Below are 12572 nucleotides of genomic sequence, written 5' to 3' on the forward strand. Positions count from 1 at the left end.
GGAAAATGAAAATAGAAACAAATTCCTAAATATACCAATTGTTCATGAAATTTTAAATTTTTATTGAAGTAGTGTATATATGCCAAAGAAAAATAACAATCTTTGAGTTTCAAATCTCACTTTAAGATTTAGAATCACGTACTTTAAATCAGAACATCCTACCATGTCTTATCTGTCACAAATTCTACATAGAATCCCATGTTCTCCACAATGGTCAGCATCTTTCCTATTAACACCAAATGACAAATGTCAGTTCTTTTCTCTTTTGCCCAGCCCTTCAAAGTAAACCATGATTAATATCTCCATTTGAATTATAAATGGTTGGGTTATTTAAGTAATGACTAGGCTAAAAAAAATTCCTCAGATGATTATATAAATTTGCATCTCGAAATTTGATACAAAATACTCATGGAAACAAGATACTCTGGAAAGAAAGGGTGGAATTAAATGATGAGTGTGGCAGTGAATAATTCACTGCTGTGAGAATGATGTCCTCAAATCCAGAACAGAATGCATAAACTTATAAGGTTAAGAAGTGAGAAGAGATCTCAGATGGTAGACTCGCATTAAAGCTATGGAAAAATTATAAAAAAGTGACCCATAAGATTACAAGCCAAATCCACACTTCACATGTTAATCTGTTAGGGTCCATCCACCCCATCAAGGACATCTTCAAACAATGGTGCCTCAAGAAAGTGGCATCTATCATTAAAGACTCACGCAGTCCAGGACCTGCCCTCTTCTCATTACTACCATCAAGGAGAAGGTACAGAAACCTGACCACGTACTTTTAAGACCACAATTTAGGAACAGCTTCTTCCCGCTCTTCATCAGATTACTGAACAGTCTGTGCACACTATCACTATTCCTCATTTACACTATTTATTTTGTTAACAATGTGTTACACTGTATTGCTACCGTAAAAAATTTATAATATGTCAGTGATAATAAACCTGAATTTGAGACACAGGAGCAAAATTAGGGCATTCAGCTCACTGAATCTGCTCTGTCATTCGTTCATGGCTTTCAATTCCATTCTCCTGCCTTTGCCCTATAATCTTAGACACTCTCACTAATCAAGAACACATCAAACTCCACCCAATGACTTGGCCTCCAGGATATCTATGGAGATGAATTCCAGTGATTCACCACTCTCTGGCTAAAGAAATTCCTTCCTGTCACAAAGTGATTCCTTTTATTCTAAGGCTGTGCCCTTTGGTACCAGACATCCTTACTCCTGGAAATATCCTCTCCACATTCATTCTAACCAGACTTTCAACATTTGGTAGGTTGCAATAAGATTCCCGCCCGCCCCCCCACCCCCACTATCAAATCCAGCAAGTATAGGCTCAGGGCCAAACACTTTTCATATATTAATCCTTTCGTTCTCTAAACCTCATCTGGACCCTCTCCAACATCAGCACATCCTTCCTTAGATATAGGGCCAAAACTGCTCATAATACTCTAAATGTTGTCTCAGCATTACAAGTCGTAGGTTTTCTATTCTGGTCCTCTCGAAATTAATGCTAATATTTTATTTGCCTTCCATACTACCATCTCAATCTTCAGGTTAGCCTTAAGAAAATCTTGCACTAGGGCTCCCAAGTCCCTCTGCACCTCCAATTTCTGAATTTTTAATATCTTCCCCTCACCCCCATCCGATTTCCACAGGGATCACCCCCTCCATTATTCCCTTGCCCATTCATCCATCCCCACTAATCTCCCTCCTGACACGTATCCCTGCAAGTTACATGTGCCCATTCACTTCCTCCCTCACCTCCACTCAGGGTCCAAAGCAGTCCTTTAAGGTGAGGCAGCACTTCACCTGTTAATCTGTTAGGGTCGTCTCTGTACCTACTGTTCCCAATGCAGCCTCATCTACATCAGTGAGACCTGATGTAATTTGGGAGGGTTGCTATGTTGAGCACATCCATTCCATCCACAATAACCAGAATATCCCAGTGGCCAATCATTTTAATTCCTATTCCCAGTCCTGTTCTGACATGTGATCAACGGCCTCCTCTTCAAGCACAATGAGTTCACTCAGAATGGAGGAGCAATATCTCATATTTTGTCTAAGTAGCCTCCAACCTGATGGCATGAATATTGATTTTTCCTTCCGGTAATTTTCTCCCACCACTTCCCTCTTCTTCTTTTCCCCTACTTTCGCCTCTTGCCTCTTATCTTCACCTGCCAATCAACCCTCCTTTGTGCCCCTCTCCTTCCCTTCCTACCGTCCACTCTGCTCACGTTGAAGAATCCTTCTTCTCCAGCCCTTTGTCTTTTCTACCAATCACTTCCCAGTCTCTTTCTTCATCTCCCTCTCCCCCACCCAAGTGGCATTACCTATCACCTTTTAGTGTGTCCTCCTCCTCCAGCCCCCACCATTTTACTTTGACATCTACCCCCTACCTTTACAGTCCTGATGAAGGGTCTTGGCCCAAAACGTCACTATTTATTAATTTCCATAGACGCTGCCTGACCTACTGAGTTTCTTCAGCACTTTGTGTACATTGTTTTAAATTTGCTTCCCATTTAGAAAACAAATTTATACCTTGTACCAAAACATATGACCTTACATTCCCTGCAGAATACCACCAGTCACTGGCAGCCAATCTGAAAAGGTTCACTTTATTCCCACTCTTCTCCTTCCGCCAATCAGCCAATCTTTTAACCATGGTAGTGTCTTTCCTGTAACACCATGAGCTTCAATCTTCTTTAGCAGCCTCATGTGCGACACCTTGTCAAAAGTCTTCTGAAAGTCCAAATAAACAACGTCCACCAACTCTTCGTCTTCCCTGCCTGTTATTTCCTTAAAAATTTCAATAGATTTGTCACAGGCAAAATCTTCCCTTATGGAAACCATCTGACCTTGGCCTATTTCATATGCTTCCAAGTACACTGAAACCTCATCCTTAACAATGGGACTCCAAAATCTCTCTACCACTGCAAACAGGCTTAAAGGTCTATAATTTTCTGAAAAAGTAGAGTGACATTTGCTATTTTCCAGTACTCTGAAACCATTCCTGACTGCAGTGATTCTTAAAAGATCACTACTAATGCCTCTACAATCCCTTCAGCTACCTCCTTCAGGACTCAGAAGTATAATCTTTCTGGTCCAGATGACTTGACCACCACCATGCCTTTCAGTTTTCCAAGCAGTTTCTTCTCAGTATTAATGATAGTACTCAATTCTTCATCCACTCAATTATCACACTCCCTCAGACTCTCAAATTTTTGGTGTCTTCTACAGTAAAAAAAATGACACAAGTACTTATTCATTTCATCGACCATTTCTTTGTTCCCCATTATTTGCCCAGTGTCATTTTCCAATGGTTCAATACCACTCTTGCTTTTATTTTACTCTTTACTCACCTGAAAGAAAATTTAGTACCTGCTTTTATATTGTCAGCTACTTACCTTCATACTTAATCCATTTTCCCACTTTTTTAAAAAAAAGCTTCCAGATTCTCTAGCTTCCTGCTAATTTTTAAAATATTGTATGCCCTCTCTTTTGCTTCTATGCTGTCTATGACTTCCCTTGTAGCCACGGTTGCCTCATCCTCCTTTATAATACCACTGCTTCTTTGGGATGAAACAATCTTGTGTTTTGCAATTTAATCTCAGAAAACACTGCAATTGCTGCACTGTCATACCTGCTAGGATCCCCTTCCAAAGATCCTTGTCCAGTTCCTCTTTCAAGCCTCTCCCAGTAACCTTTACTCAACTGTATTCCTGTCCATCTGATTTTTAGCTTCTCCCTCTCAAACTATGGGGTGAATTTTTATAATCACTGCCTCCTAAGTATTCCTTTACCTTAAGTTCTTAAATCAAACCTGGTTCATTGCACAACGTGAAATCTAGAACTGCCTTTTCTCTAGTGGACTTGACCACAAAGCTGCTCTAAAACATCACCTCAGTAGTATTCTTCAAATTCATTCTCTTGGGATCCAGTACCAAACCTATATAACTATCCACATAGCATCAAAGGTTACAGGGAAAAGGCTGGGAACTGGGTTTGAGGAAGTGAGAGAGAGAAAAAAAAAGGTTCAGCCACGACTGAATGGCGGGGCAGACTCGATGAGCCAGAAGGCCTAATTCTGTTCCTATGTCTTAAGGTCTTATATTGAAATTGCCCATAACCCCAATAAAATTGCCTTGTTTACATGCCTTTTAACCTCTACTTGCACCCCACATGCCGATTGAAGTAGAAGCTACTGTAATGCTGACAACTTCTTTCATTTTTCATGTTAATACCCCTACCCACCATTAAAACCATACTTTACATATGGTTAAATTGCTCTAATTCCCAAAAAGAAATGGAACCCAGCCAAAGTAATTTGCCCAAATATTTGAACTGAATTTCATTTCAAATGAGATACACATGCCAAATCTACCAAACACAACACTTTTTAGCTAAGGAATGGAGGAAATGTAATCAATAACATCCTGGGTTTTACTTAACAGAATGCCTATCTCAAGAGGTATGACTCCTTTGACATTAATCACTTAGGGAGGACTCCCCCAATATACGTATTGCATGTTGCAGGATTCCCTACTTCAATGAACATGTCTCACACATACAGATCCTCCCCGAAGCTCTACATAGCCCATATAGTTGAAGAAACATTTAGGAAAACTGCAGGATGGGAGGGAATGGATTTGCTAACTGTGGTGGAGCTGCAGGAATCTTTTGACAGGTGAGAGAAGAACATTTAAGTTTATTCTGGGAAAAATAAGGAAGGTACAGGATAGATGTATTGTAACAACAAAGAAATACTCAAATGGCAAAACAGTACAACGGTCGCTAACAAGGGAAGTCAAAGCTAATGTAAAAGCAAAAGAGATGGCATACAACAAAGCAAAAATTAGCGGGAAGATAGAGGATTGGGAAGCTTTTAAAAACCTACAAAAGCAACTAAAAGAATCATTAGGAGGGAAAAGATGACATATGAAAGCAAGCTTTCTAACAACATGAAGGTGGATTTAAAAAACTTTCTCAAGTATATAAAAAAACAAGAGATGAGAGTAGATATAGGACTGCTTGAAAATGAGGTCAGAGAAACAATAATGGGGGCAAGTAGATGGCAGATGAACTAACTGAGTATTTTGCATTCAATCTTCACCATGCAAGACAATAGTAGTGTGCCAGGTGTTGAAGGGTGTGAAGGACGAGAGTGAGTGCAGTTACTATTACAGGGAGAAAGTGCTCAAAAAGCTGAAAGACCTGAAGGTGCACAAGTTACTCAGACCAGATGAACTGCACTCCAGGGTTCTGAAAGAGGTATTGATAGAGATTGTGGAGGCACTAGCAATGATCTTTCAAGAATCATTGGACTTTGGCACAGTTCCAGAGGACTGGAAAATTGTAAATGTCACTCAATTCTTTAAAAAAGCAGGGACGCAGCAGAAAGGAATTTATAGGCCAGTTAGTCTGACCTCAGTGGGTGGGAAGATGTTGGGAGTCAATTGTTAAGGATGAGATTATGGAATACTTAGTGACACAGGACAAGATAGGACAAAGTCAGCGTGGTTTCCTTCAGGAAAATTTTGCCTTACAAACCTGTTGGAATTCTTTGAGATTACAAATAGGATAGATAAAGGGGATGTTGTGGATGTTGTACATTTGGATTTTCAGAAAGCCTTAGACAACGTGCCACAGATGAGGCTGCTTACCTATTTAAAAGCCCATGGTATTAAAGGAAAGTTACTAGCATGGTTAGAGTATTGGCAGATTGGTAGGAGGCAGCGAGTGGGAATAAAAAAATCTTTGTCACTGGCAGCCAACTAGACGAGCAGTATACAACATCAGGGGTCAGCGTTGCGACCACTTCTTTTTAAGCTGTATATCAATGATTTAGATGATGGAATAGACGGCTTTGTTGCCAAGTTTGCAGATGATATGAAGATTGGTGGATGGGCAGGTTGTTTGAGGAAACAGGAAGACTGCAGAAGGACTTAGATTAGAAGATTAGGCAAGAAAGTGGCAAATGAAATACAACGTTGGAAAAAGCATGGTCATGCACCTTGGTGGTTGAAATAAATGTGTATTTTCTAAATGGGGACAAACTCAAAAATCTGAGATTCAAAGGGACTTGGGAGTGCTTGTCCAGAACACTCTCAAGGTTAACTTGCAGGTTGAGTCGGTGGTGAGGAAGGATAATGCAATGCTAATATTCATTTCAAGAGTTCTGGAATATAAGAGCAGGGATGTAATGCTGAGGCTTTGTAAGGCAAAGGTGAGGCTTCACCTTGAGTATTGTGAACAGTTTTGTGCTTTTCATCCAAGAAAAGATGTCCTGGCATTGGAGAGGGTTCAGAGGAGGTTCACAGGGATGATTCTGGGAATGAAAGGGTTATCATATGAGGAATGTTTGATGGCTATGGGCCTGTATTAGATGGAATTTAGAAGGATGAGAAGGTATCCCGTTAAAACCTTTTGAATGCTGAAAGGCCTAAACAGAGTAGATGTAGAAATGATGTTTCCCATCGTGGTCGTCAAGGAAAAGAGGGCACCGTCTCAGGATAGAGGGGCGTCCATTTAAAACAAGAAAGGCAAAGGAATATCTTCAGCCAGAGGGTGGTGAATTGGTGAAATTTGTTACCACAGGCAGCTGCGGAGGCTAGGATATTGGGTGCGTTTAAAGCGGTGATTCGATAAGATTTTGATTGACCCCACCACATTACAAACAATCAGGGACTGAATTGAGCGAAGCAAAACTGAGAGCACTAATCAGACTCACTCATTCACAAGTCCATAAAGCTGGTTGGCAGCCTCTCTTCCCATGCCTACTGTCATAACTGTTGTGATGCTCTCGCCCAGTTTCCTTCATTTCCACCTTACAAACATTTCCGGTTATGAACAACTCTCAGCAACAGAAACCTGTTGTACCTTGTTCAATTACACGATCACACTCCAAGAATCTGTTATTTGACTACTTAAATGGTCCGGAGTTACAACATGTGCTTTTTAGACTGACTGGTATAAATTTGTCAAAGAGGGAACTGTCTGGCCTATCACATTGCCACCAAACAAAAGCTCGAGTCAGGGCGCACAGATAGAAAAAAATTAAGATATAGATGGAGAGGGACAAGAAGTAGAGCAAAGGCAGTGAAAAGTTGTTTGTAACAGCAGACAATATGTAATTGGAAGGTTTGAGTAACCTTTAAACTGGGGAGAAAATGCAAGAATTACATAAGTAGGGAAATTAACCTTTAAAAAAATAAACCACTCTATTGAGCAAACACGAGGAAATCTGCAGATGCTGGAAATTCAAACAACACACACAAAATGCTGGTGGAACACAGGAGGCCAGGCAGCATCTACAAGGAGAAGCACTGTTGACGTTTCGGGCCGAGACCCTTCGTCAGGACTAACCGAAAGGAAAGATAGTAAGAGATTTGAAAGCAGTGGGGGTAGGGGGGGAATGCAAAATGGTAGGAGAAGACCGGAGGGGGTGGGATGAAGCTAAGAGCTGGAGAAGGGAAAGGATCATGGGACGGGAGGCCTCGGGAGGGGGGGGGGGGGGGAGCACCAGAGGGAGATGGAGAACAGGCAAACAACTAAATATGTCAGGGATGGGGTAAGAAGGGGAGGAGGGGCATTAACGGAAGTTAGAGAAGTCAATGTTCATGCCATCAGGTTGGAGGCTACCCAGCCGGTATATAAGGTGTTGTTCCTGCTTTCTCTGGTGGACCGAGCGTAGGTGTTCAGCGAAATGGTCTCCCAGTCTGCGTCAGGTCTCACCAATATATAAAAGGCCAGAGAAAGCAGGATCTACCAGTGGCCACGTCCCATTCCATTCTGATATGTCTATCCATGGCCTCCTCTACAGTCAAAATGAATCCAAACTCAGGTTAAAACCCCCTCCATTAAAATCATATCTTTCCTGTTTGCAGAAGTCTAGCAGAAAATGGACCCTTCTTTAAGTACGACATGAAATCCTCACCATCATGCTCTGCTTGGAAACCAGAGCAGAACGGTACTCAAACTACTATGGTGGGAAATCGGGAAATCCAGAAAACAAAGAAAACTACAAATCTAGAAATCCAGACCAAAACACTGATTACTCCTGTAGCAGCTTACTTTCATGCCAGCACTTAAAATTGGAGAGTAATCATTAAACTAATGGGACTGCTTTAACTTGTAGATAATAGCAAAATTCGTGGTATAGTGAACAGTGAAGGTTATCTCATGTTAAAACGGATCTGTATCAACTGGGAAAGTAAGCAAGTGAATGGCTGATGGCATTTACCTCACACAAGTCATATATTTTCAGAAGTTAACCAGACTAGGACACATACATCAAATGGTAGGGCCTGAGGAATTGTTGAGCGGAGAGACCTGGGGTAACAAGTACATATTTCCCTGAGAGTGGCCACACACATAGACAAGACTGCAATGGCAGCATGATATGCCTGCCTTCACTGCCAAGGCACTGAGTACAGGAGATGAGATATCATGTTACAATAGCACAAATCACTGGTTTGGACAAACCTGGACTATTGCATGCATTTCTGATTGCCATGCTAAGGAAGGCAGAAAGCATTCATACAATGCTGTCTGGACTGGAGGGCTTCAGTTACAAGGACTGATTCAATTGGCTTGGACTGTATCCTCTGAGCCTAGGAGAATAAACTACATGCAGACTTACAAATTTATGGGGGGGGGGGGGGCGCAGCATAGCTATGGTAAATAGTCAGGGTCTTTTTCCAAGGATAGAAGAGTCTAATATTAGGGAGCACAGGTTTAAAGTGAGAGGGGAAATATTTAAAAGGGAATTAAGAGTCAAGTCTTTCACAGAGGATGATGGCTACACAGAACAAGCTACCAGAGGAAGAGGTAGAGGTGGGTACAAATACAATACTTAAAAGACATTTGGAGATACCTGTGGATAGAAAAGGCTTGTGGGATATGTGTCAAAGGTAGGCAAATTTGATTAGTTTAAATAGAGATCTTGGTTGGCATGGAGAAGTTGTGGCAAAGGGCCTATTCCTATGCTGTATTATTCTATTAACTACTCACGGACATTTATTGGACATTCTAGAAAGCCATTTTGGAAATGTAAAAAGTGATGGAAATACATCATCTTCATATATACCAAATCTAAATACGTCTATGTGAAAAAATACAGGGCTAGTGTCCACACACTCATTCTCTCCTACGTAAATGGCTAAAGGAAAACAGAACATTTATATTAACACATGATACAATGATTCTGTAATGGAAACACAGAATACAGAACAAGGAAAGATAATCCCTTCAAAATGATAGAGAAATTAAACAATATGATAATTTGCTTTTATGGAAGACACAAATACCTTTCAGAAAAAGTGGACAACTATAGGTCCAGTGTGATCCAGGAGCTCAACATTATGAACACTTAAGTAAACTAGTGGAGCACAGAAAATAGGGGTTTGAACATAATACAGGTTTCCCCCGCTATCCGAAGGTAGAGCATTCCTATGGGACCATTCGTAAGCTGAAATGTTGTAAAGTGAAGAAGCAGTTACCATTAATTTATATGGGAAAAATTTTTTGAGCATTCCCAGACCCAAAAAAAACCTACCAAATCATACCAAATAACACATAAAACCTAAAATAACATGAACATACAGTAAAAGCAGGAATGATATGATAAATACACAGCTTATATAAAGTAGAAATATTGTACGTACAGTGTAGTTTCACTTATTAAAATAGGGAAGACAGCGAGCCAAAATCGATTTGGAAAAAAAAATTGGCACGTACATGCATGTGTACGTACACGCACGCAGACAAAACTGCCCACACAAGGCTTCATGGTCATGGCAGTCTTTCTCAGGTAAACACACATATAAAGCAGGTGTCTTTTTTTTCGTAAAAGTGAAAATCTTCTTTGGTTAGTGAAAACAAGTACTAATGTAGGTCTTTTGTAACTGTGACCTGTCGTAAAGTGAACGTTCGAAAAACAGGTGCCATCTGTAGCTATGGAGATGATGGTCTGATTGGCTGTCATCTTCCAAAATTTTGTTGATTCTAGAACAGTTCCCAAATATAGGAAGGTAGGAGTGTATTGTACAAACAGAGAGAGGGAAAGGACAGAACAATGGAAAAACTACTCTGACAATGGGGAGTAATGTTGGAATCTAATATTAATGAAATTATAAGAGGACACTTAATAATACTATGAATTTATAATTATAATGTATTTATATTAAAAAAGAAATATGCTAGTAAGAAACAGTAGAATAGGAAAGGAAGAACCAGATGACGTACTGTGTTTGGATGAAGGAAAACCCTTCCAACATGCAGTGCCACACAAGATTATTACATTGGAGGTAAAATACTAGTGCAGATTAAAGGTTGATAAACTGAAAGAAAACATAAAAGGAATAAATACTGTAGGTAATGTTCAGGTTGCCAAATTGTGAATAGTGGGGCACTGTAGAGATTATTGCTGAATCTTTTTTTCCTATGCAAAGAAGGACGTACCTGTAATACAGTGAAGATTAGTTCTTCTAATAATGCATTATTGCATAAGAAGTGAATTTGGAATAAGGCAACAATCTCATTGAAATTCATAAAATTCAGCTCTTTTCAGAGCCGAATATGAAAAATACTAGTTGCTTCTCTTTCCACAGATGTTGCCTGACCTACTGAACATTTCTTACAATTTTGTTTTCAGGATAACAAGCAGTTAGAGCTAAATTTCCAGTAACTGGGGTGCCTAGACCCAAGGGTTGCAGTAAATAAAAATGCTTGGCCAATTAAAATAGGGATGAAAGTACTTTCTTCACCAGGCAGTGATTCATCTTTGGAAGTCACTGCATACTATCACTGCCTAGGCTAAGCTGTTGGGTATATTTAAAATAAAAACAAACATAACAACATATAAAGGTCAGTGTTGGAAAGTGGCACAGCTGCCAAATGTCATCTCTGATCTTACTGAATGTCAAAACAGGCATGAGGAGCAGGATAACTTACCCATGTTTCTATTTCATATCCAACAAGTGAAATTCAAATATGTCACTTTCCACACAACAGTTTTTATTTTAAAACAAGATTTCTGTTCTTGGGCACATAAGGCAATGTGTACTTACCCACTTTATTCAGGGGAAAAAAAATCAACTATAGCCATTGCTTTTCCAGATAATTTTATTCGTTGTTGACCTTGAATATCATAGGTTAAGTATTTTCACCTATGTAACAAGGCAATTGGTTCAAATCCCTCTCCTGACATGGGTGCAAAATCTAAGACAATGATGCACCGCATTTCCATCGAACTGCCACATTTAAAACTGAAACTATTTTGAGGACAACCCACAAAAACCACATATAATTTAAACCATTCATAACCAGATACATTTTCTGTGTGCTGCAATCACCAGGTCCTTGTGCTGGTTGCCATATCCCTAGCATTCCTTTGCACCTCGCTTATACACTGAACATCTTACAAAAGATAGAAACTCAGCAGTATTCATGAAAGAGAACATAAAATTAACAGTTCAGATTTATGACCTTTCATCATAAACAAAATGTTAACATTACTTCTTTCATTTTAAACTTCCAGGAATTTAAGTATCATTCAGAGTTAAGCCTGCTTTAATCAGGTAAACTCTACAGACAATGCTCCAAAACATCTAGAGAAAAAGAAAACATTATACAAACATGAACCCAATCTGCCTAAACTAACAACACAGTAATAATTGTACTTATTCTCATCAATACTGAGTACACTCTTTAAACAATCACAGTCTAGATTCAAAAAAGTATGTGAACCTCTGGGGTAATGCCTTCTACAAAAGCTATTGAGATCAGTGTTCCAATCAATTAGATGAGATTGGAGGTGTGGATTGTAGAGGTGCTCCGCCCAATAAAAGATACACAGTCAGGTTACTAACTAGCCTGCTCTTCTCATGCAAGATCTGTTTATGTGCAACATGCTGGATCAAAACAACTTTCAGGGGACCTTGAAAAATTGTAGAGATGCATTAAACTGGAAAAGACTATATAAGCATTTTTAAAGATCTGAGTGTTCATCAGTCAACAGTAATTGTCTACAAATGGAAGAAATTCAGTACTGTTGCTACATTCCCTAGGAGTGGGCACCTGCAAAGATCACACCAAGAGCACAATGTGCGATGATGGAGGAGGTGAGAAAGAACCCAAGGGTAATGGCAAAAGACCTACAAAAACCTCTAGCACTTGCTAAAGTCTCTGTTCATATGTCCACTATAAGAAAAACACTGAACAAGAATGGTGCTCATGGAAGGATGTCACAGAAACTACCGCTCTCCAAAAAAAAAGTGCTGCATACCTCAAGTTTGCAATAGACTACTTGGATGTTCCACAACACTTCTGGAACAATGTTCTGTGGGCAGATGAGATGAAAGTAGGACTTTCTAGCAGAAATGCACACCAACACAAAAACCTCATTCCAACTCCAAAGCAGAATGGAAGGAGCATCATAGTTTGGTGCTGCTTTGCTGCCTCAGGGCCTGGACAGCTTGCAATTGTTGATGGAACAACAAATATTATCAAGACATTCTACAGGAGAATGTCAGGGTAGCAGTTTGTCACCTGAAGCTTA

The 12572-nt window shown here is 39.8% G+C and overlaps 1 protein-coding gene across 5 annotated transcripts in view; it reads right to left on the minus strand.

Annotated features, from left to right (window-relative positions):
• pds5a (PDS5 cohesin associated factor A) overlaps positions 1–12572 on the minus strand; it is a 159604-nt gene that overhangs the window by 125512 nt on the left and 21520 nt on the right. Inside the window, exon 2 of one of the 5 annotated variants that reach the window (XM_059989058.1) lies at positions 163–226. The exons of the other annotated variants lie outside the window; for them this stretch is intronic. Coding sequence (XP_059845041.1) covers positions 163–165 — 3 coding nt within the window. The 5' untranslated portion in view covers positions 166–226. The remainder of the gene's footprint in view (positions 1–162; positions 227–12572) is intronic. 5 annotated transcript variants of the gene reach the window in all.

This window comes from Hypanus sabinus, chromosome 14, assembly GCF_030144855.1.
Source record: "Hypanus sabinus isolate sHypSab1 chromosome 14, sHypSab1.hap1, whole genome shotgun sequence".
NCBI lineage: Eukaryota > Metazoa > Chordata > Chondrichthyes > Myliobatiformes > Dasyatidae > Hypanus > Hypanus sabinus.